At 34.8% G+C, this 26,985-nt stretch overlaps 1 protein-coding gene across 1 annotated transcript; it reads left to right on the top strand.

Annotated features, from left to right (window-relative positions):
• The first annotated feature begins 3,538 nt into the window (after window positions 1-3,538).
• Window positions 3,539-21,550, top strand: csf2rb (colony stimulating factor 2 receptor subunit beta). The gene is made up of 13 exons (XM_073833521.1): window positions 3,539-3,711; window positions 5,958-6,078; window positions 6,161-6,336; window positions 6,468-6,619; window positions 12,273-12,420; window positions 12,526-12,652; window positions 12,746-12,897; window positions 12,971-13,098; window positions 13,184-13,364; window positions 16,512-16,608; window positions 16,787-16,856; window positions 17,123-17,217; window positions 18,456-21,550. The coding sequence occupies exons 1-13, from the start codon at window positions 3,609-3,611 to the stop codon at window positions 18,883-18,885; spliced, it is 1,980 nt and encodes a 659-aa protein (XP_073689622.1). The 5' UTR covers window positions 3,539-3,608; the 3' UTR covers window positions 18,886-21,550.
• Window positions 21,551-26,985: the final 5,435 nt, after the last annotated feature.

Raw genomic sequence — 26,985 nt, 5'->3', positions numbered from 1 at the left:
ATGTTTTTACAATATCAAATAATGTTTTTTATTTTAACATACTTTAAAATAGAATTTATTCCTGTGATGAAAAGCTGAATTTTTATCAGCTGTTACTCCAGTCGTAAGTGTCACATGATCCTTCAGAAATCATTCTAATATGCTTATTTATTATTAGAATTATCAATGCTTAATTATATCAACAGTTGTGCTGCCAAATATTTTTTGGAACCTGTGATTTTTTTTTTCAGGATTCTTTCATAAATAACAAGTTTAAAAAGTACAGTGTTTATTCAAAATATAATCTTTTATAACAATGTAAATTATTTATTATTAATTTTTAATAAACTTTTAATTATTAACTTAATACATCCTTGGTGAATAAAAGTATTAATTTCTTAAAAAAAAAAAAAAAAAGAAACAATAAAAATGTACTGACCCCAAACTTTTGAACGATAGTGTGTGTGTATATATATATATATATATATATATATATATATATATATATATATATATATATATATATATATATACATTAAGAAAAATATATATTTACAAATAAATAAATTGTTAATTTAAAAGATTTTGATGAAGTGATCATGAAGTGGTAATCCTATACTTTACAAAAAAAAATTTAATCTTTAATTGGATCAAATATCATCTCAAAAAAGCAGAAAACTGATTTTGAAAACTGGAAAAAAAACAGTCATGGATAATTTTATATTGGATAAAAAATGAAAAACACAAGATTAAAAAAAGAAACTAAAAATACATTCAGCATGAATATAACAATATTTAGACTATTGTGCTTAAAAGGAGAATAAAGACAAAAACAATATTTCCAGAAAACAAGTTACTTCAAGTAAATTTACTGTTTCAGCGCTTACAAGATTCGCCATAGAGAAAACACAGGTTATGTCACTGTATGAACAAGGTGTGAGATAAAACCTGTTTTTGTTTTTTATGCCCTTTCAATGAGTGCATTCACCTACGTTCACTCGTGTAACGTTACTCCACCACAGCTAAATATAGCACACCTACAGTACGCCGCGCAACCTGAAAGCGTAAGCTTAAAACAACATAATAACGTAAGAAACTGAAGTAACTTTTACAACCTAAACACAGTTTAAAGTCAATTTCTGAAAAAACGTGTTCTGTGTGACCACATCTCTTTCCCCCAACGCCCCTTACCATCTTTTAAGCGTAGGGAAATCCCTTTCTTTACAGTTTCCTGGCACTTGCGAGAAGCGTAGTACGACATACAGTAGCTTACTGCGTCTGTTTTTACGCTGCACTGCTCCATTAGTGGGTTACGGGTAGATGGTCGGAAGAGTGGTTTGTGCGAGACCTGGTGAATGACGATCTACAGCGGTTTTAGGATGTGCACCTGCGTCTGTTTCTTGAAGTGCTCCATTCATTAAAAGAAGGATTTTGACTTCTTCATTGAACGATGGATTTGGAGGTCAGCATGATTTTGTAAACAGTAAGCTATATCATCTATGTAATGTTTTTTTTTTTTTTCTTTCATTTTGACACTTTCAAAATAAGTACTGCTTTTGAAGTCAAGCGTGTTTTTTCTCTGTTAAAACACGTCCACTTCTAGACACGACCAATGATGTGAGTTTGATGCGAGATAATCTGTTTATCAGACCAATGGTAGACGAGAGGAGTGTTCAGAAAACATGCTTTGAAAACAGTCGTTGGCAAATGTTGTTTGGTGGCACATAAATTACTTGAGAAACACTTCACCTTTGATGTTTGCTAGGTGAATGCAGCAATTTCTTTTTAATGAGCGGAAAGGATTAATGTGTATTTGCTAGCGCAGACATAAGGAAGGAAGTTTTGAGACTTCTTGAGAATTCTCAGAAGCCTGTCTATGGTGTTTTGTGTTTGCTTTTATAACACTATGATGTCTTTTGTCACATTTGTTCTTAAAGTGATAGTTCACCTAAAAATAAATCTATAACAACACACCCTCAAGTGTTGTTTCAAAACTGTATACATTTTACCTTCTGTGGAACACAAAATGAGATATTTTGAAGAACGGCTTAGAAGAAATTAATGGAAGCCCATTTGTGGCACTGAATTTTAAAAAAATTAAAAAGGTAACTGCGACTTTTTTTCTCACAATTCTGACTTTTTTTAAATTGCATGAAACAAACTCGAAATTTTTAAGATATAAACTCATAAATACAGTCAAGACTCATATAAAGTCAAAATTGTGAGACATAAACTCGTAGATTTGCGAGATACAAACTCGCATTTGTGAGAAGAAAGTCAGAATTGCGAGGTAAAATAACTCACAGGAGTTTATATCACGCAGTTCCAAGAAAAAAATCGGAACTGTGAAATATAAACTCGCAATTCTGGGAAATAAAGTCACAATTCTGAGAAAAAAAAACGTCAAAATTGCGAGATGTAAACTCACAATTGCAAAAAAAAAAAAAAAAAGTCAGAAGAGTTTTTATCTCACAGTTCTGACTTTATATTATGCACTTCTGAGAAGTAAATTTACAATTCTGAAAAAAAGTCTGAATTGAGAGATATAAACTCATAATTGCAAGAAAAAAGTTAAAATTGTGAGTTTTTATCTCACAGTTCTGACTTTATAACTCACAATTACGAGTTTATATCATGTAGTTCTGAGAAAAAAGTCAGAATTGCAGGTTTTTATCATGCAATTCTGACTTTATAACTCAAAATGATGAGTTTATATCACGCAGTTCTGAGAAAAAGGGTCAAAATTCTGAGAAATAAATTCGCAATTCTGAAAAAAAATGTCTGAACTTGTAACTGCAAGAAAAAAGTCAGAATTGTGAGTTTTTATCTCAAAATTCCGACTTTATAACTCGAGTTTATATCATGTAAGTCTGAGAAAAAAGTCAGAATTGTGAATTGCAAAGTTTTTATCTCGCAGTTCTGACTAACTCGCAATTACGAGTTTATATCATGTAGTTCTGAGAAAAAAGACTTGTGAGATATCAACTCATAATTGCAAGAAAAAAGTCAGAATTGTGTTTTCATTTTAGAAATAAATTCGCAATTCTGAAAAAAAGTGAATTGTAAAATATGAACATGTAATTGCAAGAAAAAAGTCAGAGTTGTGAGTTTTTCTCACAATTCTGACTTTATAACTCACAATTTCAAGTTTATACATTGTAAAAAAAAAACACAATTTGTTAAGTGAACTTAAAATAATTTGTTACGCTGCTGCCTTAAAATTTTAAGTTGAATCAATTCAAATATCTAAATGCTGCCTTAAGTTGACTAAACTTTTTTGAGTTGACTGAACTTAAAATTATAAGGCAGCCAGGTAACAAATTATTTTAAGTTAAATAAACAAATTGTTTTTTACAGTGTATAATGCAATTCTTATAAAAAAAAAAAAAAAAAAGTCAGAACTCTGAGATAAAAAGTCGCAACAAGCTTTTTTATTTTTATTCAGTGGCAGAAATGGGCTTCTATGTAAACACAAATGACCTTACATAATTTTTGGATAAACCATGCCTTTAAATTGACAAGTTCTAACCATCAACACTGGTCTCTAAATACTCAGATATCTTGAAAGTACCTGGAAGAATCACCAGCTGTAAAAAGTGCCTGGCCTCTGATCTTGGATCTCAGCTACAATGTTCTCTACATGGATTCTGCATATGGTTGGATTCACTCTGCTGGTCAGGGGGGACATCGGTGACGAACAGTGTCCTCATCATGAAGTCATGCCTGGGAAAGGTGAGAGAGAAAGATAACACTCTCAGACATTATTGCATTCAGTGCTTTTTTTTTTTATAAAACCTGTTTAGTTCAGGCCTGTGTCCACCAGATAGACCCTTATCGGTGGTTTCTCTAATCTTCTTGTGGCCTCCGTCCTGGACTCATACATATAAATTTTATTATCCCAGCCAAAATAAATCCTTATCTTGGACCGGACTAAACGTCAATAGAGATTTTCCTTTGCAGACACTTGTAATTCAGGACGTGGCTTAGATTGGCCAGTATAAAGCAGCTCTGAAGATCTGATTTTAGAAGTTCACTTCTAACTAATCTTGAGAGCCTTGCAGAATCTAAGAATAATAACAAAAAAAATCCCCTTAAGTTTAGCAATCCAAAACTTACATCACTCAGAGCTTTGACAGTGTAAGTCACTGGAAGTTCCTGCCTGTGGCCACGCGTCTGTGGAGACAGCTTTGAACACTAGAACTAGAGGACCAATGATCATTCATCAGGCTTTTTTCTGTGCAGACGTATATATTGTTTATATATAAAATGCTATTTTCAGTATTCATGCATTGCAATTTTTAATGTGCAATAGTTTACATGAAATACTTTTTGGAAGCTGACATGTCTTGTGATGTCACACACTAAACAAGAGCTAAAAATAATAATAATTATACCTTTTTAAATTTATTAAAAAAGTATTTATTTTTAATAATGGCAAAAATAAATAAAAAATCTGATTAATTAGCCATATTGCAAAGCCATTTAAAATGCTAAAATAGTAAATAGTGAAAAATGTTTTATAAAGGTTTTGATAAACATTAATGGACATTTTACAGGTCTCTTACCTGTAAAAAGAATATATGTAAAGAGTTAATTTAGCATCATTAAACATACTATTATGGTTTGTTTTAGTCATTTTTGTTTATGTATATATAGATTTTCATTTTTATTTCTTTTATTTCATTTTAGTTGTAGTTAGTTTAGTACATCAAGTTAAACTACACAGTCATTTGAAAGTTTGGGATCAGTAAGACTTGTAATGTTTTTAAAGTCTCTTATGCTGAAGACTGTATTTATGTGATCAAAAAATACAGAAAAAAAATGTTGTTGTTACAATATACTGATTTATTATCAATGTTGTGCTACCGTTGTGCTGTCAAATATTCTTTGGAATCTTTTATACATTTTTTCAGGATTCTTTGATGCATAAAAAGTAAAAAGAACTTCATTTATTCAAAATATAAATCTTTTCTAGCAATATAAGTCTTTTCTATTTATTTTTGTCAATTTAAAAAAGAAAAAGAAAAGGAAAAACAAGAACAAAAATGTACTTACCCCAAACTTTTAAATGGTAATGTATATTGTTTTAAAAGTTTGATTTTTTTTTTTTTTTTTACCTTTTAATTAATCAAAGAATCCTGGAAAAAAAAGGTCCCCAAGTTCCAAAAAAATATTAATATTGATATTAAAGATCATGTGACACTGAATGGAGTAATGATGCTGAAAATTTTTGATCACAGGAATAAATTAGAATTTAATGTATATTAAAATTTTAAAATGTTATTTTACATCGCAATAATATTTTACAATATTACATTTTTTTCTCTGTATTTTTGATTCGATTTTTAACCTTGATCTGTGCATCTATAAACTAATTAAGCCTGTATTAAAGGAGTAGTTCACTTTCAGAACAAAAATGTACAGATAATGTACTCATCCCCTTGTCATCCAAGATTTTCATGTCTTTCTTTCTTCAGTCATAAGGAAATTATGTTTTTTGAAGAAAACATGTCAGGACTTCTCTCCATATAATGGACTTCTATGGTGCCCCCGAGTTTGAACTTCCAAAATGCAGCTTCAAATGGCTCTAAATGATCACAGCCGAGGAAAGAATGGTCTTATCTAGCAAAATGATGGGTTAAGATAGATAGATAAGACGCTTTTCTCTGGCTGGGATCATTTAGAGCCATTTGAAGCTGCATTTTGGAAGTTCAAACTCGGGGGCACCATAGAAGTCCATTATATGGAGAGAAATCCTGAAAAGTTTTCCTCAAAAAACACCATTTCTTTACGACTGAAGAAAGAAAGACATGAACATCTTGAATGACAAAAGGGTGAGTACATTATCTTTAAATTTAAGTATTATTTGCCTAAAAGCAAGAAAATATATTTGGGAGACAGTGGCACTTTATTGACTCTTACATTGTAACATCTGTCATTAGATTTAATACTGAACTATGTCTGAACTCTTGTTTCAGAATCTGCAGTGATGGATTCCTTGCGGTGCCAAAATGACTACGCGAAATTTGTGCAGTGCACATGGGAGATCGGTCCACAAGCTACAGAAAACATGCATGAATTGTATTTCTGGGACTCTGAGTAGGTGAAACAAAAAATAATGATTGAACAAATCATCAACAATGGGGAAAATTACATTTTTCCTCTCTTTCCCTTTCTGTAGAGAAGAAGAAGAAACACCTTGCGACTTGAATAGGTCCAGGGTGCTTTCACCTAATGGGAAGATCTCTCATGTGTGTAGCTATGCCACTGAAAGGTTTGGCATAGAAGTAAATCACACTCTATACTTCAAAGTACCCTGTGTACCCCAAAACACAACTCTTAGTGTTGCCCAGCATGGTGAGTGTGTGTTTTGTGAATGTGTATTTACCTTCCGAAGCATCTCTGGCATGAAAAAGCCATTCACTGTTCTGTGTGTGTGTGTGTGTGTGTGTGTGTGTGTGTGTGTGTGTGTGTGTGTGTAATTTCAGGAAAAGTAAGGGCTCCAGTTGACTTGACAGAGATGGTGGCTGATAACAGAGGTCATCTGCTGTCCTGGAGAAACCCGTATCCGGCATCTTCGAATATTGCAGGATCTCTTGTATACCAACTTCAGTATCGCAGACACATGCATGACTGGACTGTGAGTACACACAAACACACACAGACTACTTCCACAAAAATATTCCAGCAAATTAGCGTACTATACTGATTTCAGAAGTATTATCTGTTATTTTAATGTTATTTAGAATGTTATTTTGCAATAATACTAATTTACTCTATTTTTAATTAAAAAAACGCATTCAGAATCTTGCTGACTTCAATGCCCAATGCCTTCATATGCCCATCAAAGCTGTTTTTGATCAAAAATACAGAAAAAAAAAATGAATATTGTGAAATGTTATTGCAATTTATAATATTGGTTTCTATTTGAATATACTTTAAAATATAATTTATTATTGTGCTGAATTTTCAGCATCATTATACAAGTCTTCAGTGCCACATGATCCTTCAGAAATAGTCTAATATGCTGATTTATTATGAATGCTCAAAAAAGTTATTGCTTAATATTTTTTGGAACCTGTTATACTTTTTTTCTTTGATGCTTTGATGAATAAAAAGAACAGCATTTATTCTAAATAGAAATCTTTTCTTACAATATAAGTCTTCACTATCACTTTTTATCCATTTAACACATCCTTGCTGAATAAAAGTATTCATTTCTTTAAGAAAAAGAAAGAAAAAATGTACTCAACCCAAAACAGTAGTGTATATTGTAATACAAAATTGTTATTTTAAATAAACACTGTTCTTTTTAACTTTTTATTAAACAAATAATTCTGAAAAAAAGTATCACATATCCCAAGAAGTACTAAGCGGCACAACTGTTTCCAACATTTATCAAAATCAGTATATTGCAATGATTTCTGAAGGATCATGTGAAACTGCCCACACGGAAATAACCTATATAAACATATATGTTTTAATATAGGTTTTGATATAGGTTTGTAATATATGTGACATATATCAAATTGGCCGTTTTACTATATTATATCAAAGACTATAGAATACCCAAGACATGTCACTCGTGTAGTTTTGAATGGGGAAAAAATGCAACGTTCATTATGGCCGCGAAGCCCCGCCTTCTTAGTGAAAGAGCCAATAGTTGATTAGTAAAGTCAGCACGTCACTGCAGCTGCCGTTAGAAGTCCCGGTTGCTATAGACCTTTTTCCTGAGTAAACGATGAGCGCCGCCATTACGAATTCTAACATCAGATTGAATGCTTTTCTGTTCCGGTTTCCATAGGAACCCATTCAAATAGCGTCCATCTGTTTTTAATGTAGCTAACGTCCGCAGCTTCGTGTCATCTACACACTCATTAAAGTGAGGCACTGACAAATGACGGTCATTGCGACATTGCCAAGTGATGGCGCTATGGAGCCATGTGCTTTTTAAAAACATTTTAATAGGTTTAACATTAGTTTATTAGCTCGGAATATACCCTAATTTGACTAGAAACAATGCAGACCGGAAATGCAAAGCATTCTTTCAGTTAAGAGTCGTACATACTTCCTTGTTCAGGAAAAACGTCTATAGAAACAATCTGCGCTCTAAGACGCCCGCTCAGTACTGCGCATGCGCACTGGCTCAATTAGCTGCAAAAATAAGCGTTTTTTTAATGCTATTGGAGCACAAGGAATCATATTTATGAGGCAGTTCTTGTTGGATTTCTTTAGAGATTTAAAATATGGAATTTAATCGTAAGCTTGGTGAACAGTTTTGGAGAATTTGATGTTTCCCCATTCAAACAGATAGGAGCTGCACTTGCCTGCCCGAGTATAGCGTTTCAAAGATGGCCGCTGAGTGACATGACTTGCCTTAAAGGGACTTTGATTATATGTACATATGTGCATATATGTACATATAATATAGGAAAACGGCCTATTTTATATATCTCACATATATTACAAACCTATATCAAAACCTATATTAAAACATATGTTTATAGGTTATTTCCGTGTGGGCAATTTCACGTGTTCGCACATAAGTTTTTTGCATTTTTTTTTTTTAGTTAGTTCTTAGTTATTGCCTTGATAATAGAAAATATGAGCTAGGCATCATGACAGTTGCCAAAGTGAGATATGAGCTAAAATGACCAGATCCTGCCATGAGCTATATAGGAGACATATCTTGTATCTACATATAGGGCTTATATGTGGATATAAAGAAGCAAAACAGGAGACCTATATGGCTTGTATATGCACATATATGCACCTCAGTTTTGCCTATATGTGGCATATATACGCATATATGCAACATATATATTATCATATATGTGCATTTATACTGCATATAGGTTTCATATATATCCTCATATAGGTTCTTTCCATGTGGGTGAAGACCGGAGTAATGATGCTGATTATTTTAAATTCCACTAATATTTCACAAAAAAAAAAAATCTGTATTTTTGATCTAATACTAATCCCAAACTTTTGAACAGCAGTGTTTATATTTACATTTGTAAAGAAACACTTGTTTTAAGTGAGTAAAATGCCAGTACAGACAGACTTCAAACCTGAATGTGACATTACAGCTCTGACACACTCAAATAGTATCTGATAGGATATCTTGTGGATATCCTGTCTACAACAATGTCTGTGCAGCAGCTGCTCTGTTTCACTGCTATATCAAACGCCACAATCTGCCATTGTAAAGACACGTCATAACCTCAAATTTCACACGATTCCCACCTAAGATAAAGCCTCCACATGAAAGACGTTCTGAAACTGGAGACAGATCCACTGTCAAGATTTGGATATTTGCGATTATTTAGGCAGCAGGTTGGCTTGAAACAGAGCATTGTTTGCTTATAGATTGATGAGTGCTTGGACGTACACGCTCAGCGTGTTACTGGTATCCACCTTCTTTTGCAACACCAAAGTTTTCTGAGACTTCCGATTCATTAGCTGCAAATGGCTTATTAGAAATGTGTGCTACAAACCAGTGTGTTTATTATAATAAATAATTATACATGATGATATTATGATACTGAACATACACAATGCTGCTGAACCGAACAAAGCTTGCACATTTTGCTGATTATTTCTGCTGAAAATGGTCAGTTATTGTCATGTTTTGGGCTGTACTAATTGGTCAGACTGGGAGAAACATTTGAAATACTATAGACTGCCAAAAGTTATAACAAATGAAGGAGAAGAGTGCAAAAAACTGTCTAAGGCACTTGTGCTTGGCCAAACTGAACCAGGATTTCCAGAACAATAATCTTGACTAAATTCAGTAGTACATTAACAGTGCTTAATCTATGCTGTTGTTTACATCTGAGTATCTCTAATATGGCTATGGGTAACTGACCAAACCGTGAAGTAAGTGCAAACCCTCTATACTAGTTTCCAGTGTCAAGCAGCATAACGGTCTGTCTTTCACACATTCAAGTTACAAATTGCCTTAACAATATGGTGGGAAAAAAGGTTGTGTGAGGTTATGTATACTGACAACCTACTTGTAATATGTATGCATGCAAATCATCTTCCAGTGTGATGGATTAACTAAAAGTAACACTAATAGCAGGACTGTGAATGTGAAATTGTTTATTGAAAATAATATTGAGTGGTAACTTAAACTTCTTTGACAATATTTCAAGACAAGCAAGAATGTGCAACACACAGAAATGTTTACTTCCTGAATGAATCAGTGTTTTGAACAAATCGGTTGAGTGAATTATTCAGTGACTCGCTTACACAGGCAGTCAACAGGTTTTGTTCCTGAATGAATCAATGTTTGATTGAATCGATTAAGTGAACGATTCAGTGACTCTCATAAACACGGGCTGCATCCGAATTTGCATACCTCCCTACTACACTGTAGGCTAGGAACACTTTTGTGGCAAACGAAGATGTGCAAATTTACAGTATTCATAAAAGAGTAGGCAAAAAGCACTGAGATTTGAAAAAAGTTGGGGTTTTTTGGTTATAGGGGTTTGCACTTGCGTCACGATTTGGTCAGTTAACCGGATGCGTGGCCATATTGGAGATACTTGGATGTAACCAACAGCATGGCTAATGTACTACTGAATATGCTGTTCTGCTAATTTATGCTGTCTAAACCACAGAAAAAACATGTGGAAGCAGGAAAGGGTGCAATATTTTGTTCTCAAGATCCTTAGCCTGGAAATCCTGGTTTAGTTTGGCCAACCACCAACCCCTTCTGCTCTTCAGATAGTTTTTTCTCCTGACCTTCACCTTGATTGTGTTTTAACTTTTGGCAGTCTATAGTACTCCAAATGTGTTTCCAGGTCCGACCGATTAGTACAGCCCAAAACATGACAATAATTGATCATTTTCAGCAGCAATAATCAGCCAAATATGCAAGTTTTGCAAGGTTCAGTGACATCGTTTACGTTCAGTGCCACCAATATGGCCGATTGATGACACGTTGTGAAAACACTCTATTCAATTAAATTCAATTGTAAAGTAATGTACAGAATGTTTTCGACTGTATTGTAAGTGCTTCCCATCGGATAGTCAAAATAGTTCTAAACAGACTTGCTGTATTCAAACCCATTTGAACACTTGGGCCACATAGGAAATACGTCATGTAAGTAGACAAGTGATCAAGTGTAAAAACCTCAACTGGGGGTGTTGAGTCCGGCTGGGCTGCATTCCACTTAGTCTTGTTTTTATGCACTTCCCTTGCTAACTTCCCTCAAGTCTTGTTGAAGTGGATGTATACCTATGATTACGTTGCACAAGTGCCCGCTACTAGCGGAACCCTTGCAATGGGCCGAAATGGAATGGCCTTTACAAAATTATTTTTTATTTACAGTTGAAGTCAAAAGTTTACATATACCATGCACAATGTGCAAAATGTTAATTATTTTACCAAAATAAGAGGGATCATACAAAATGCATGTTATTTTTTATTTAGTACTGACCTGAATAAGATATTTCACATAAAAGACGTTTACATATAGTCCACAGGAGAAAACAGTAGTTGAATTAATAAAAATGACTCTGTTCAAAAGTTTACATACATTTGATTTTTAATACTGTGTTGTTACCTGAATGATGCATAGCTGTGTTTTTTTTTTATTTTATTTTTTTGTTAAGTGATAGTTGTTCATGGTTCATGACCCCCTGTTTGTCGTGAATAGCTAAACTGCCCACTGTTGTTCAGAAAAAATCAGGTCCTGGCATTTTTGTGTATTTGAACCCTTTCCAACAATGACTGTATGATTTTGAGATCCATCTTTTCACACTGAGGACAACTGAGGGACTCATATGGAGTATTACAGAAGGTTTTAACACTCACTGATGTTTCAGAAGGAAAAACAACGCGTTAAGGGCTGGGGGTGAAAACTTTTACAGTACTAAACGAAAAAAAATTATATTTAGGCAAAATAAGAAAAATGTACACTTAATGCATTGTAATGCATCGTGCTGTATGGAGCTGACTGAAGTGTACATATGAAGCAGACTCACTTCCTTGGACAAAATTGAGGGCTTGGGGATATAAACTTCACTCTTTCACTTAAGTAGAACACACTTCAAAACAGCAGTGGGGGTTTCCCTGAGGGGAAGTGTGCAGGGAAGTTCACAAGTGTGTGTCTAAAAGCAAAGTGTAACGCAACCCTCATTATATTCATACCACACACATTCATACCACATAGAACATTTTTGAACCCTCTCTAAGTATTTTCTCAGAGAGTATGCGATTTTAGCCACACTTCTTTTGTTTGTGAATGAACCTGTTTTCTCATTCTCTTTTACTGGAACAGATTGTGGAAAACATCAATGCTTCGGAGTATATGATTGACAAGAAGTCACTGTTGCCGGGCTATCATTATCAAGCCAGAGTGAGGGCGCGAGGTCTTGTGGGACTCTGGAGTGACTGGAGCCCCCTGGTGTCCTGGAAGACTCACAATGGTTAGATTTTTTTGCTTATTTTTTTGCCAATAGTCTAAAATAGAAAAGAATTTCCTTATTAAACCGCAAATACCGGTTTTAAATGATGAACACAACCTCTCACAGATGGAGTCTTAAACCTTCAGTGCGTGATAGTGGGAGATACAGCTGTGACATGCACCTGGCAAATGAAGACAGAACATTATCAGTTAATGTCTTATCATCTCTGGTGCAGTAATAGTAATAACACAGAGTGAGTTCTCCATCGATCACAAACTCGTTACTAACAACTGATATAAAGTGTAATGTCACATCCGGTACGCTGACAATTCTTTCTCTCCCTCAGACCCTCCGCTTGTTGTGAAGATCCTCAGCTGCACTCGGGCGGAGTTGAGCTTTCTGAGTTCATGTGTTCTGTAAACACCCCTGACCCTTACCAGTTAACAGTGGAGCTGAGACCAGTGCACTACACTAGGACATTCAGTCCTGCAGAACACAGTGAGTTTCTTGTGAATCTTGCACTGCCATCTGGAGTTTAGGAGAAACACTAATGTCCATTCTTCTCTTCAAGTTAAAATTTCACAACCTGGCCCGATCCATGTGAAGGAAGGTGATGACTTTTTCATACTGAACTGGCCTGAACCAGATGTTTCCAAAGAATTTGAATCCGTCACCCAGTTAAAACTCTCGACCAGCAAGGTGCGTTCCCTATCTTTCACCATCAGTGTTGCATTTACTAAATGATTCATTGTAAGTGTGACTGATTTCACTTTTGTCTTTATAGGCCTCAGAGAACTTTTCGATCAAGGACAACAATTCCCTCACGATTCCCTTTACGAGTCTAGATCCTGCAACTGAATACCAGGTCCAGATCAGATTACTGCAAGATCCTGAAGATGATGATGGTGTTCTTAATGTTCAGCCATCAGAATGGTCACAGCCAGCAGTGTTCAAAACCAAGCCAGGTAACATCTTTAACACTATTTTTAAGTTTATACATTTACTTTAATTGTAGAAAAATTTGGAGAATTTGTCAATGCGCTGTTTACAATACAGAACATTAATCTTACGTTTAAAATGTTTTTTTAATTATTCATCTTGTCCCAGAAATTAATCACTATAGCATTAATGAATTCAGTAAAAATAATTTTTTAATATTGATATATAACTTATATATATCAACTTTATACATGTGTACATAATTCATAAAGAGCTTCTTTTAAAATAACAGAGATGTAAGAAAAGTTCTGGGAATATCTTTGTAAAATTATTTATGCTTAGGACAAAAGTAGCTGATACATATTTTAATATTTTTAATAGTTTTTAATAGTTTTTCTATACTCTAAAAAATGCCGGGTTATTTTTGTTTACCCAAATGCTGGGTTCAGCTCGTTGGATTATTTTATTGGGTTATTTTTAATATTTGTACCCAGGTGCTTGGTAGTTCTTCGACACTCTAAAAAATGCTGGGTTCAGCTTGTTGGGTCATTTTATTTAATTATTTTTAATATTTTTACCCAGGTGCTGGGTAGTTTTACTATACTCAAAAAAATGCTAGGTTATTTTTGTTTACCTAAATGCTGGGTTCAGCTCGTTGGATTATTTTATTGGGTTATTTTTTATATTTTTACCCAGGTGCTTGGTAGTTTTTCTGCACTCTAAAAAATGCTGAGTTCAGCTCGTTGGATTATTTTATTAGGTTATTTTTTATATTTTTACCCAGGTTCTTTGGAAGTTTTTCTGCACTCTAAAAAATGCTGAGTTCAGCTTGTTGGGTCATTTTATTGAATTATTTTTAATATTTTTACCCAGGTGCTTGGTAGTTTTTCTGCACTCTAAAAAATGCTGAGTTCAGCTCGTTGGGTCATTTTATTGGGTTATTTTTTATATTTTTACCCAGGTTCTTTGGTAGTTTTTCTGCACTCTAAAAAATGCTGAGTTCAGCTCGTTGGGTCATTTTATTGGGTTATTTTTTATATTTTTACCCAGGTTCTTTGGTAGTTTTTCTGCACTCTAAAAAATGCTGAGTTCAGCTCGTTGGGTCATTTTATTGGGTTATTTTTTATATTTTTTACCCACTTTACCTAGTTTTTCTGTAACTGAGCTGCTGGGTCATTTTTAATAGGTTATTAAATATTGGGCTATTTTTTCTACCCAAACACTGGGTTGAGCCTGTCTCCGATGAAACAACCCAGATGCTTACCTACAGTCAGAGCGCAGGCTTTTTGTTTCCTCTACAGGAGAGAGCGGTTCTCAGCGCCACCTATTTGGTGCACTTCTTCAGCCAAACAAAGGTTTGTATATATTTTATTTAATTAATAAAGTCTTTACTATGCTGTAAATTATATTATTTTACTCAACGCATCATTTCACACCTTTTTACGCCTTTTGCCTTGCATAGCATAAGTTGATTTTATTCGTTATAATACTGAATTTTGATGAATATGTTTCCTAATCTCAGTACTGTTTGTTTATGGGCAGGTGGAGTCAGTCACCCCATTTTCCAGCTACTAGTGAAACACAAGGCGGCAGTCTGAGATTCCCCGGTGAACAGCAGCCCATCACCGGCTTAGATTTCACCAAAACACACACACAAGAACTAGCACTATTTTAGTGAAAAGTGATTAGAGAGAACGGTTGAATACACTTAAAAATGCTACTATTAAATGTTTTTTTTTTCTAAAATACTTGTTAAACGAGTTTAAACATTTGTAATATTATAAACTATGCTGTATTCACCCAAATAAATTCAGTTTCTCTTATATTTTTGTCCATAGGTGTTTTGCTTAATAATAAATGTTCATCTTTTGATTATTGCTGTTGGGTCAATCCGTGTCAACTAAGTTTTTGTTAACATTAGCAAAATCAAAAATTTGAGCTGTTACCTCTGAAAAGTAAAAGTGATGAAAGTAATCCACCATTTTGTAGAGGGAGGTTAAAATGGCAATTTTCACCTTAGATTCAGAGTCAAGTTAGAGGGGGTTAAAAATTACTTCAGAAAGATGGCAGCATAATTTTTGCACAGAGATGGCTAGTTATATTAGTAAAAATATGTTGACTTTAGCCATCTTTGTTGCATTATGTGCCAATGGTGACCATGCCAAAATGGAGAAACAACACCTTTCAAGTTTTTCTCCAAAGTTTGCACGCCTGTAACTCAAGAAGTATTAAAGATATTTTAATGTCCTTTTAGATATTGGGTCTTGACAAACTTTCCATTTGGCATCTGTATTTGTAATGCCCTATGAGATTTGGTTCCAGAGATATTGGAACTTCAATATGGCTCAAGAAGTAAATCATTAAAATGTACACATTTTCAGTGGTCAAAAACCAAATGTGGGTCAGTAAAAAAAAAAAAAAAGACACTTCTGTCTGAAGAACAAATTAAGTTTGCTAAGTAAGATATTGCAATATGATTTTACATTCTATTTGTTAATAAACTTTTCTTTTGGAATGTTAATTTTCAAGGCATTATTCAGTCCCTGAGATATGAGGATCTCAATAAGGCCTAACGTCCAGATTGCTGAATGATACCCATTTTCAGAAGTTGAAATCCAAATGTTGGTCATTTTGTATACAACTGATACTTAATTTATTTAAAGAACAATGTCTGAAGAAGAAATAATGTTGACATTAGAATCATTTTGACCTCTCTCTACAAAATTGTGGATTACTCAGTAAATAGTCATCCATGGAATTTAATATTTCGGCTTTCATCACTATACATGTCTCTTTCCTCAAAATAAATATTAGCAAAATCAAAAATTTGAGTCTGGGAAGTTTTTGAAATTTGGTTGATTTGATGAGGAATGACCATCTAAGGTTTTTAATTTTCAGCCCATTTTAAGCCAGCAATATAATAATTCTTTAAACAATAGTTGACTTAAATAAAGTAAAGGTGGGTCAAAATAATCCAGTATGTGTTCTGTCCAATAGTTACCCAGTGCTGAGTTGCCAAATAACCCAAGTTGGAATGTTTTTAACCCAGCTTTATTAGTGTGAACTCAATATGTGATGCATAAGAAAATCTCTTTTTGTGTATGTGTGTGTGTGTGTGTGTGTGTGTGTGTGTGTGTGTGTGTGTGTGTGTGTGTGTGTGTGTGTGTGTGTAGTTTCATCGCCCATCAGCCCTTTATTCTACATTGTGCCTGCTGTGATTGTGACCGTGCTTTTCATTGCCTTGTACAACACCCTACCAGCCTTACACAGGTGAAACCCACTATACATTTACATCCATCCAAAATGGCATACATTGAAATCAATATCAATACACATTCCCTGGAAATCAATCTCATCTCATTACACTGGCATTGCTACAGGAATGTTCATTCATATTTAGCTGTATTTTATTTGTGTTTGTTTATTCATGTGTGTAATTCTATAATAGAAGGATCAAGCTGTGGAAGGGATCGATTCCGTCTCCCATAAAGAGCAAAGTGCTGGAGGGGATGCTGAAGGTGAGTCTTTACTAACTGATCTCAGAACTGTAAATGTTTAAGGTGAATCTGTGAGTAAGATGCACAATTTTTGTTTTATTTCAATACCTTTGTCAAATCACTGCTTTCTTTCTTATTTCATTTCACTGTTTCTGGTACACAACACCTAAAAGGATGGCAAATATGCCTAAGTTTTATAACTAGAAATCCACACTTCCAAATTAGTTACTGTATATGTAGTACATAATTGTTTTTTTTTTGTTTTTTTCAATCTTTCTCTCTTTTAGAAGTCTCCAAGTGCATGGCCAAATCTCCAGAGTGAGAAAGAGACAACCTCCATCTGTGTACTACTGGCTGGAGACAATGTCAGTCTCTGCAAAAGGTAAGGTCTAAATCAAATTCTGGGTTATGCTGTTTTGTCTCAAGATGCAAACCAGTTATGTTTTTTTCTTAGCATGTTTATAAAAATTGCTTAAATGTCCTAATTAAACTATGACCTAATCCTGGCTTAGTCTAAACCCTGTCTGTGAAACCGGGCCTTAGTTTTGCATATTCAGTTTATTTTATTTCAGTTTTTGTTTTGGTAATTTCAGTACTAGTAGCCATGTTTTATTAATTATTAATATTTTAATAATTTATATATATATATATATATATATATATATGTGTGTGTGTGTGTGTGTGTGTGTGTGTGTGTGTGTGTGTGTGTGTGACCCTGGACCACAAAACCAGTCTTAGGTAGCACTGGTATATTTGTAGCAATAGCCAAAAATACATTGTATGGGTCAAAATTATCGATTTTTCTTTTATGCCAAAAATCATTGGGATATTACATAAAGATCATGTTTCATGAAGATATTATGTACATTTCCTACTGCAAATATATATTAAAACTTAATTTTTGATTAGTAATATGCATTGCTAAGGATTTCATTTGAACAACTTTAAAGGCATTTTTCTCAGTATTTTTTTTTTTTTTTTTTGCACCCTCAGATTCCAGATTTTCAAGTAATTGTATCTCGGCCAAATATTGTCCTATCCTAACAAACCATACATCAATAGAAAGCTTATTTAATTAAAAAAACTTGACCCTCATGAGTCATGACTGGTTTTGTGGTCCAGGTTTATATATATATATATATATATATATATACAGTATATATAAATTTTTTTTTTACTATTCTTATTTAGATTTTATTTATATGGTAACACTTTACAATAAAGTTCATTAGTTAACATGAAATAGGAATGAACAACATTACAGCATTTTTTTTATCTTTTTAATCATTTTTTTATGTTAATTTCAGTATTTACTAATGCATTATGAGAATCACAAGTTGTGTTTATTAACATTAGTTAATGGACTGTGAACTAACATGAACCAACATTGAACAATTGTATTTTTAGATTAATAAATAGTGTAATAAATGTCTTGTTCATTGTTCGTTCTAACTAATGTTAAAAAATGACAAGTAGTAAGGACATTGTTAAAATAGTCCATGTGACAGTGGTTCAACTTCTCAACCTCAAATAATTAATGACAGAATTAATTTTTGGTTGAACTATCCCTTTAAATCTCTGTCTGACAAGGTTTTTCTTTTACCCGTAACTTTGTTACAGTGTCTCTTGGGAGCCGCTTTTACTAAACGGTGAAGATGCTGTTAAAATAGCAAAGTCAAGTGGATCAGACCACCTGCATGCCTATGTGAGGGAAGGCATGTGCAAAGACAAATCCGGCTTGAACTTCAGCGGGCCTTATATTCTGTGCTGCGAGGAATCCTGCACCCAGGACAAATTACCTGACAGCCCTACGGACAGAGATCACACGTGCGTGTCGGAAAAATCAGAGAGTTTTGTTCCCGTTAATGGAGGCTATTTTGTAAGTTCTCCCACCGCTATGCCAGCAATTCAAAACCCCGCCCCCATCGACAGCCCAACCAATAACCCTTCAGATGAACCCCCTGCATATACCCCTAGCCCAGATCAGGGTTGTGTGGTCCTCCCTCATCCATCGGGCTACTTCACGATGCCATGCGTCGTCACGGGCTAGTCAGAGACGAAAGGATATGTGATTATCACAGTTGATCAAGGGCTCAATGACTTGAAAAAGTAAAAAGGGCCTACAGGATCAAAGAAAGAGCCAGAGATGGACGCCCAAGGCTAAGCGCAATGAACGGAGCACAACGAATGTACATGATATTTTTGCTTTACATAAAATGTCACTTTATAAGCAATGTCAAGCCACAAATGAATGTTTCGCATACTCATGAAAGGGGGTGAAAGACTCATTGAAGCTTTGGTAGGATTTATTGAGTTGAAGCTTTTGTGTTGTGATGGTATCACCAACAGATGGCAGTGTTGCTTTAAATGAATGTAAAAATTGTTTTTTTTTCTTTCCTCAGTGTAAAGCAAACAACGCATTAGTCGAAAATGAATGTTTTTTTTTTCCCCACAGTGCTTCACATGCTCACTCCATTGAATGCCTTCTTTTGTTCTTCACAGTTTTTGCAGTTTTTTGGCTTTTTGGCAGCCTCATTCACCAGCTGTGTACACAGGTATTTGTTTGCAAAGGAACGTTTTCACCCAGAAATCATATTCCATCAACAACCGACGAGTCAAAAGTTTTTGAACAGCAAGGTTTTTAATGTTTTTCAAAGAAGTCTCTTCTGCTAACCAAACCTGCGTTTATTTGATCCAATGTACAGCATAAAAAGTAATTAAAATATTTTTACTATTTAAAATAACAGTTTTCAATTTGAATATATTTTAAAATGTAATTTATTCCTGTGACCAACGCTATCATCCTTGAATCATCAATCAGAAATCATTCTAATATGCTTATTTGTTGTTCAAGAAACATTTTTTTTGTTATTATTATTAATATTTAAAACAGTTGACTACATTTTTTCAGGATACTCTGATAAATAGAAAGATCCAAAGATCAGCATGTATCTGAAAAAAAAAAAACTTTGTAACATTATACCATTCTAAAGCTTGGAATCACTTTTTATATTATTTTTTAGGAAATAAAGTATAGAAATTAATACTTTTATATATAAAGGATGCTTTAAATTGATCAAAAGTGATGATGAAGATATTTATAATGTTACAAAAGATTTCTATTTCAGATCAATGCTGTTCTTCTAAACTTTCTATTCATCAAAGAAACCTGAAAAACAAATCTACTTAGCTGTTTTCAACATAATAATAATAATCATTTTTTTTAAATGATTTCTGAAGGATCATCCAAACAAACTCAGAACGTTCCCCTAACGTTCCCCTATGGTTCCCATTTGGTTATTTTTTCAGGAACCAAATGAGAACGTTCCCTATAGATTATCTTTTTAATAACCTATAAAGAACGTTCTCAGAACATTCCCTGCAGGTTTTTTTTTTTGTTTGTTTTGTTTAATTTTATAACCTAAAAAGAACCTTCCCAGAACGTTCCCTGCAGGTTATTTTTAGGTTTCAATTTATAACCTACAGAGAACGTTCCCGGAACGTTCCCAGTAGGTTCCCAGAACGTTCCCTTAACCTAAAGGGAACATTCTATTTACGTAAAGAAAACTTTCCTGGCAAACCAATAGGGAACATTCTTGGGAATGTTCTGGGAACCAAAAACTGACGTTCCCAGAACGTTCTGGGAATTAAAAATTGTTAGCTAGGATGTGACTGGAGGAATGATGCTAAAATTTCATCTTTGGAATCACGGAATAAATCAGGATCAGGAATAAATTACATTTGAATATATTCAAAAACCAAACTTTTTTTTTTTTTACTTTTCCTGTTTTGCTGTATTTTGGATCAAATAAACGCGAGTGAGCAGAACTTAAAAAATCTTTTGACTGGTAGTATAAAAACTGTACTACCGTTGGCCTTACAAACATTAAGGCAATTTTAAACTATTTAGGGTTGCCAGGTTTTCACAACAAAACCTACTCAACATACTGCTACTCAAAACTAAACTAAAAGTAGCCCAATCGCGTTTCGAGGGGGGTCCCCGGTAAAAAAAAAAAAAAAAAACGCATTAGGTGGGTAAAATACACATTTTTTGGCGGGGTTCCCCTGGTAACATTACAATTCCAGGGGCTAAATATCATGTTATTGTGGTTGCTTCAATCCGCAGCAGCAGTGTTGAAGTAGCCCAATTCCACGGGAAAACTGCGGTTTTGGCAACACTGACTGTATTAGAAAAAAAAACTAGTCTACAAAGGTTTGAATTGAAAAAATATCTATGTATTTTGTGAATGAAAACGAGGTCGCGTGTACTATAGACTATATTAAAATAGTTTGCCATGTTTAAACTGGAATGGCATTGTTTGATTCACACTAATATAATACTGCACATGCTGTCAGTCGAGTGAATGTCAAAGAGTAATACAAAGTAAACGGCAGGTTGAACGGCAAGCAAATTGACTTAATAGTGAATGAAGCGCATTTTTGTACATAAATTGTCCGGTTTGGGATTTTTGCAAACGTTATGCTTTTTAAGACATTTTAAATGTAAGTTTGAAAATCTCTCTTTGATATGTGTTCAAATATCGTGGATGCTGTTATGTGTAATTTAAAACAATAAAACTATTTATGTGCTGAGCTGAAGACAGTTTAAGGTTGGTCATGAGACACAACCAAAAAAAAAAAAAAATGGCTTGCTTAAAGCTGTCTCTGATTCAAGAGTATTAAAAGGGTTTTATTTTCTTCATATGCTTGTGGAATTGCAAATTATCTATACTCAAGCACATGGTATTAAAGATTTAGCTCAAGCTCAGTGCCTCCCTGTACTCTTCTTCCACACAAACACGTAATTGTAGTATCTGTTTATGTGTGTTTATCTCTATCTCTCAGTGTTTCACATGTGTGTTTTTTGGCATGCTGGAGTTTATGCAGTATGTCTGTATCATCGGTTTCACACAGAGCAGAATTGATTTATCGCAGACTAATCTACTCCACTCTGCACCTCATGTTGGCCTTGTGTGTGTGTGACTATGTTTAAATTACACCAAAGTGAGTCATTAAAGAGTTACTAAGTTAATTTCATATTTCTTCCTCACTAATACGGCCGTGACCATGACGACAGAACACAGTTATTGTGTCTCCACAAGCATTCCTGTTAAATTCTGATCGTGCTCCTAAAAGCAGATACATTCCACACAAAGACTTTAAGATCTATTGTTCAAGAGCGAATGAAAAGAGCAAAACCAAGAGAGACAGAGATACAGAGGCTTGAAGGGAGAGGTGGAGTCCTCGGTGGACAACATGTCCCCTTTGCTTTGTTGTAAATAAACAGGAAAGCCTTCAAGGTGTTTGGAAACTATGGCGATACAAGACCATTATGCAATAATACAGCTTCAAATACCTTCATTGGTTTAAAAAAAGCTACCTAAAAATTTGAAATAGCCCACGTCATTCAAGATGTTCATGTCTTTCTTTCTTCAGTCGTAAAGAAATGAAGGTTTTTGAGGAAAACATTCCAGGATTTTTCTCCATATAGTGGACTTCAATGGGGATCAACAGGCTGGAGGTCCAAATTGCAGATTCAGTGTAGCTTCAAATGGTTCTACATGGTCACAGCTAAGGAATAAGGGTCTTATCTAGAAAAACGATTAGTCATTTTCTAAAAAAAAAATAAAAAAATTCAAATTCATGTACTTTTTAACCACAAATGCTCATCTTGCACTAGCTCTGCGATGCGCATCCGGGATTTAAAGGATTAGTTCAATTTCAGAACAAAAATGTACAGATAATTTACTCAACCCTTTGTTATCCAAGATGTTCATGTATTTCTTTCTTTAGTCGGAAAGAAATTATGTTTCTTGAGGAAAACATTTTAGGATTTCTCTCCATATAGTGGACTTCAATGGTGCCCCCAAGTTTGAACTTCCAAAATGCAGTTTAAATGCAGCTTCAAATGGCTCTAAGTCTAAACGATCCCAGCCGAAGAAGAAGGGTCTTATCTAGCGAAACGATTGGTCATTTTCGAAACAAACTGACAATTTATATACTTTTTAACCTCAAATGCCTGTCTTGTCTCGTCTCATCTCTGCAATGCGTAGTCTGTGTAACCCGGGTCAATACAGTTAGGGTATGTCAAAAAACTCCCATCTCGTTTTCTTCCCCAACTTCAAAATCGTCCTACATCGGTGTTTTAACTTTTTTTTTTATAAAGTGCATTTGATCTTCTTTGCATGCTCACTTTGTAAACACTGGGTCTGTACTTCTGCAGCGATGTAGGATGATTTTGAAGTTGGAGAAGTAAACGAGATTGCAGTTTTTCGACATACCCTAACTGTCTTGAACCGGACAAAAATGAGTTCATACAGACAAAGACAAGACAAGCGTTTGAGGTTAAAAAGTATATAAATGACCAATCGTTTCGCTAGATAAGACCCATCTTCCTCGGCTGGGATCGTTTAGAGCCCTTTGAAGCTGCATTTAAACTGCATTTTGGAAGTTCTAACTTGGGGGCACCATAGAAGTCCATTATATGGAGATAATTTCTTATCGACTGAAGAAAGAAAGACATGAACATCTTGGATGACAAGGGGGTGAGTAAATTATCTGAAATTTTTGTCCTGGAAGTGAAGTACTCCTTTAATGCAGTACACAATCACATTGGAAAGGTCATGTGTACTCAGGTTGAAAAAGAAAGGGTAGGACAAAACAAAAACATCTTATTTTATCCTCCAACTTCAAAATTGCCTATTTCCACCTACGTCATGCATGACCTTTCCATCGTGACTATGTAATGTGTGAAGCTGAGCTAGTGCACGATAAGCATTTGTGGTTAACAAGTATAACAATTTTAAATGGCCGATCATTTCTCTAGATGAGACTACTGTAGAGTGTTTTCACTGAACGTAAACAATGCCACAAAACTCGAAAAATGGTCAAATATTGTCATGATTTGGGTTGTACTAATCGGTCAGACCAGGAAAAAGCATTTGGAGTACTATAGACTGCCAAAGGTTATAACAAATCAAGGAGAAGACTGCAAAAAACTGTCTGAGGAACAAAAGGCGTTTGTGGTTGGCCAAACTAAACCAGGATTTCCGGAGCAAGAATCTTGACACATTCGTGTTTGTTTTTATCATTTCCAGTCAGATAGGTTAAATATTAGGCTGATATCTTAATAAATACTGCTTGTATGTATCTTTACCACCTATTAACTTCAGTTTGTCAAAATATTGCACCCTTTCCTACTTAGTCATCTCTATATGAATTAGCAGCTTCCACAATATTTTTCCGTGGTTTAGACAGCATAAACTAGCAGAACAATGTATTCAGTAGTACATTAACTGTGCAATTCATGCTGTTGTTTACGTCCGAGTATCTCCAATATGGCCACATGTCTGGGTAACTGACCAAATCATAACGTAAGTGCAAACCCTCTATACAAAACTTTAGCTAAAAAAGCTATAAATTCCAAAACAGAAACAGAGCTAGTTAAAGATTCATTTGTGCAAAACATGTCGGGTACACTGTTGCATTGTGAGTGTCTGTGAGTTTGTGCTCACATTGTCACGACAGCCACATCTGACATCATCAATGCAAACCAGTCCAAACACTGGCTGAGGAGACGCCACGGTGTCACTCTCTAAGAAGTGACAAGGTCAAAGGTCATGATGAAGTTAAACTGTTCTGTTAGTTGAAGGGACAAAAGCTAGTCACATTTAGCATTTAATTTTTTTTTTTATCCAAAGCAGCAACTTCGGATCTTACCTCAGATACCAAGGATCATAAATATTGCCTCTCTGTTTGTAATCCTAACACATGCTCATACATAATCAACAGGCCATTTGTCCAACAGCTTTCTATAAAAACGAAATTATACGATAATCTGTTTAGCTCAGTAATCCTGCCCTCTGAGTTGACCTCTGACCTTTAGTGATCTGCTAAAAACCCATTCACTAGCGGGACTGATGTCAACCAATGAGTCAGAACAAAACCTTCTCACCCAAAAGTCCCTGAATTCTCATTTAAATGATCATTATGTGTACCAAAACTTTTTTGACTGTACTTCTAGAGAGTTTGTTTAATAATAAAACTTTCAGTTTATCTTGAGCAGTTTATAGTTTATAGCTATAATGCTTCTTCAGAGTCATTCCCACATTTCCCAAAGCTTCCTGACATCCATTCAAAAATCCCTTAATGAAAAGACATTTAGCTTCTGTTGTTCAGGAGTCTCTTGTTTGTCCTGAACAGTTAAACTGCCCATTGTTCTTCAGAAAAATCTTTCTTCTTCTTCTTGAATTCGAAGATCAGGGTAAATGAAACTTGTGTTGTCTTCCGGGAAACATGTAAGTATCTTCTGTAGCATCTGAAGGGCAGTACTAAATGAAAAAAATATATTCAAAAATATTCTTACTATTCTTACTTAACTATTCAAAGCTCTTAATGCATCGTGTTTCCCTCTGGAGCATCAGTGAGTGTTTAAACCTTCTGTAATAGTTGCATATGAGTCCCTCAGTTGTCCTCAATGTGAAAAGATGGATCTCAAAACCATACAGTCATTGTTGGTAAGGGTTTAAATACAGAAAAAAGCTGAAAACCCAACGAATCTGTGGGACATAAAGGATTTAATGCAACATTAAGTCAATGTTTGTGCTTGCTGATCACACAGAAGCTGAATCATATGTGATGGACAGCAGGATGTTAGTTAAAATGCACATCAGGGTAACAGCTGTACAGTCTGTGAGAGGAGACAAATACCGTCAGTCTCAGAAGGTCTGTGGCAGGAGGTTATTTGAGGCTCAGTGTCACACAAATATGCACAGAGATAAACATACAGTACGCACACTCTCTCACACACAAACATCTGCGGAAGAGCGCACATATTCACACACCCAAACCATACACAAGCTCACACACAATAGATCAGATCTTTATCTGTACCGGCAGCACACACCGTCTTCCTGTTATCTTATTTAAGGCCTTGTGGCATGTGCTCATGCGTTTATGTGCATGAAGCTATTTCGACATGCTTGAGTAAACAGTTTGAGCTGTGTCTGACTGTACATGTCTAGTATTTCGATGCCTTACATCCACATTCTCTGAAAGCGTTTACAAAAGGTGAGAATTTAAATCTAAAAGCATCTGGTTTGTTGTTTCCACTCTCAACAATAAAGATAAGAGAGATTTGTTCCAGTTCTCAACCTCTAATTTAGAGTCTAATTCATGTTTTCAATCTTTGAAAATTGCACACGGGATTTATCGCAAGAGTCAATCACAGTCGATCATAACCAGTCATATCCAATCATATCACGATGTAGTCTTATAAAACTAAAAGGACTCAGGGGATGTGAGAGAGATGCGGACTCCCGCTGTAACCTGCTGGTATCGCTGTTGGACAATGTTTCTTTGGAAATCGAGTGATTTAGACACTTTTTATTGTTGTATTTTGTAATATTAGTGTTGTTTTATTTTGTACTACAATTTTTCACATGTCATTCCAATATTTCGAGAAGATACTGCCTCCCTTGCTCTACACTGTATTTCAAGTGTTATGAAACCATATTAAAGCTCAACAATATTAATAATAATTAATAACAATTTCATTATGATGTAAATATTATCATTTGAATATAATATAAATGTTATCCCTGCTGAAAAAAACAGCTAACAGCTAACAGCCTAGGCTGGTTTAAGCTGGAAGTGGATGGTTTTAGCTGGTCTCCCAGCCTGGTCAGGCTGGTTTTAGCTGGTGGTTTCCCAGCCTGACCAGCTAAGACCAGCCTGACCAGCCTGGCCAGGCTGGAAAAGTGGACAAAACCCCCCCAAAAACTAGCCTGCCTTCCAGCTATGACCAGCTAAAACCAGTCTGGTTGACCAGCTAAAACCAGCCAACTAGCCTAGGCTAGCTGTTTTTTTCACCAGGGATATAATATAAACATAAGTGTAGGTATGTGTTTTGCTTCACAAAGTTGTTTTCACCAACTTTTCTTAGCTGTCTGCATGATTTTCTTCAATTCCTTTAATAATGTTTTTGAATTTCACACACATTTTTCAACATCAACAGGTCTGGGCAGAGCATGACGCTATCCAGAATGTGCCCTTGCTGCCACTGAAAAGTGCTGTGAGTTTGTGTTTAACCTGTGTGTGTCTGTTTATGTGTGTTATGCTAGCAGGCTAATGGAGGCTAAATCATGGAGAG

This window comes from Garra rufa, chromosome 1 (assembly GCF_049309525.1).
Source record: "Garra rufa chromosome 1, GarRuf1.0, whole genome shotgun sequence".
NCBI classification, from domain to species: Eukaryota; Metazoa; Chordata; class Actinopteri; order Cypriniformes; family Cyprinidae; genus Garra; species Garra rufa.
This window is presented reverse-complemented; position numbering and strand designations above follow the sequence as displayed.

Bases quoted from the DNA above. Each gene is read 5' to 3' on its own strand.
- csf2rb (XM_073833521.1), top strand. From the start codon at position 3,609: ATGTTCTCTACATGGATTCTGCATATGGTTGGATTCACTCTGCTGGTC. The intron at 3,712-5,957 runs GTGAGAGAGAAA...CTCTTGTTTCAG, and splicing joins TGAAGTCATGCCTGGGAAAG to AATCTGCAGTGATGGATTCC. The intron at 6,079-6,160 runs GTAGGTGAAACA...CCCTTTCTGTAG, and splicing joins TTGTATTTCTGGGACTCTGA to AGAAGAAGAAGAAACACCTT.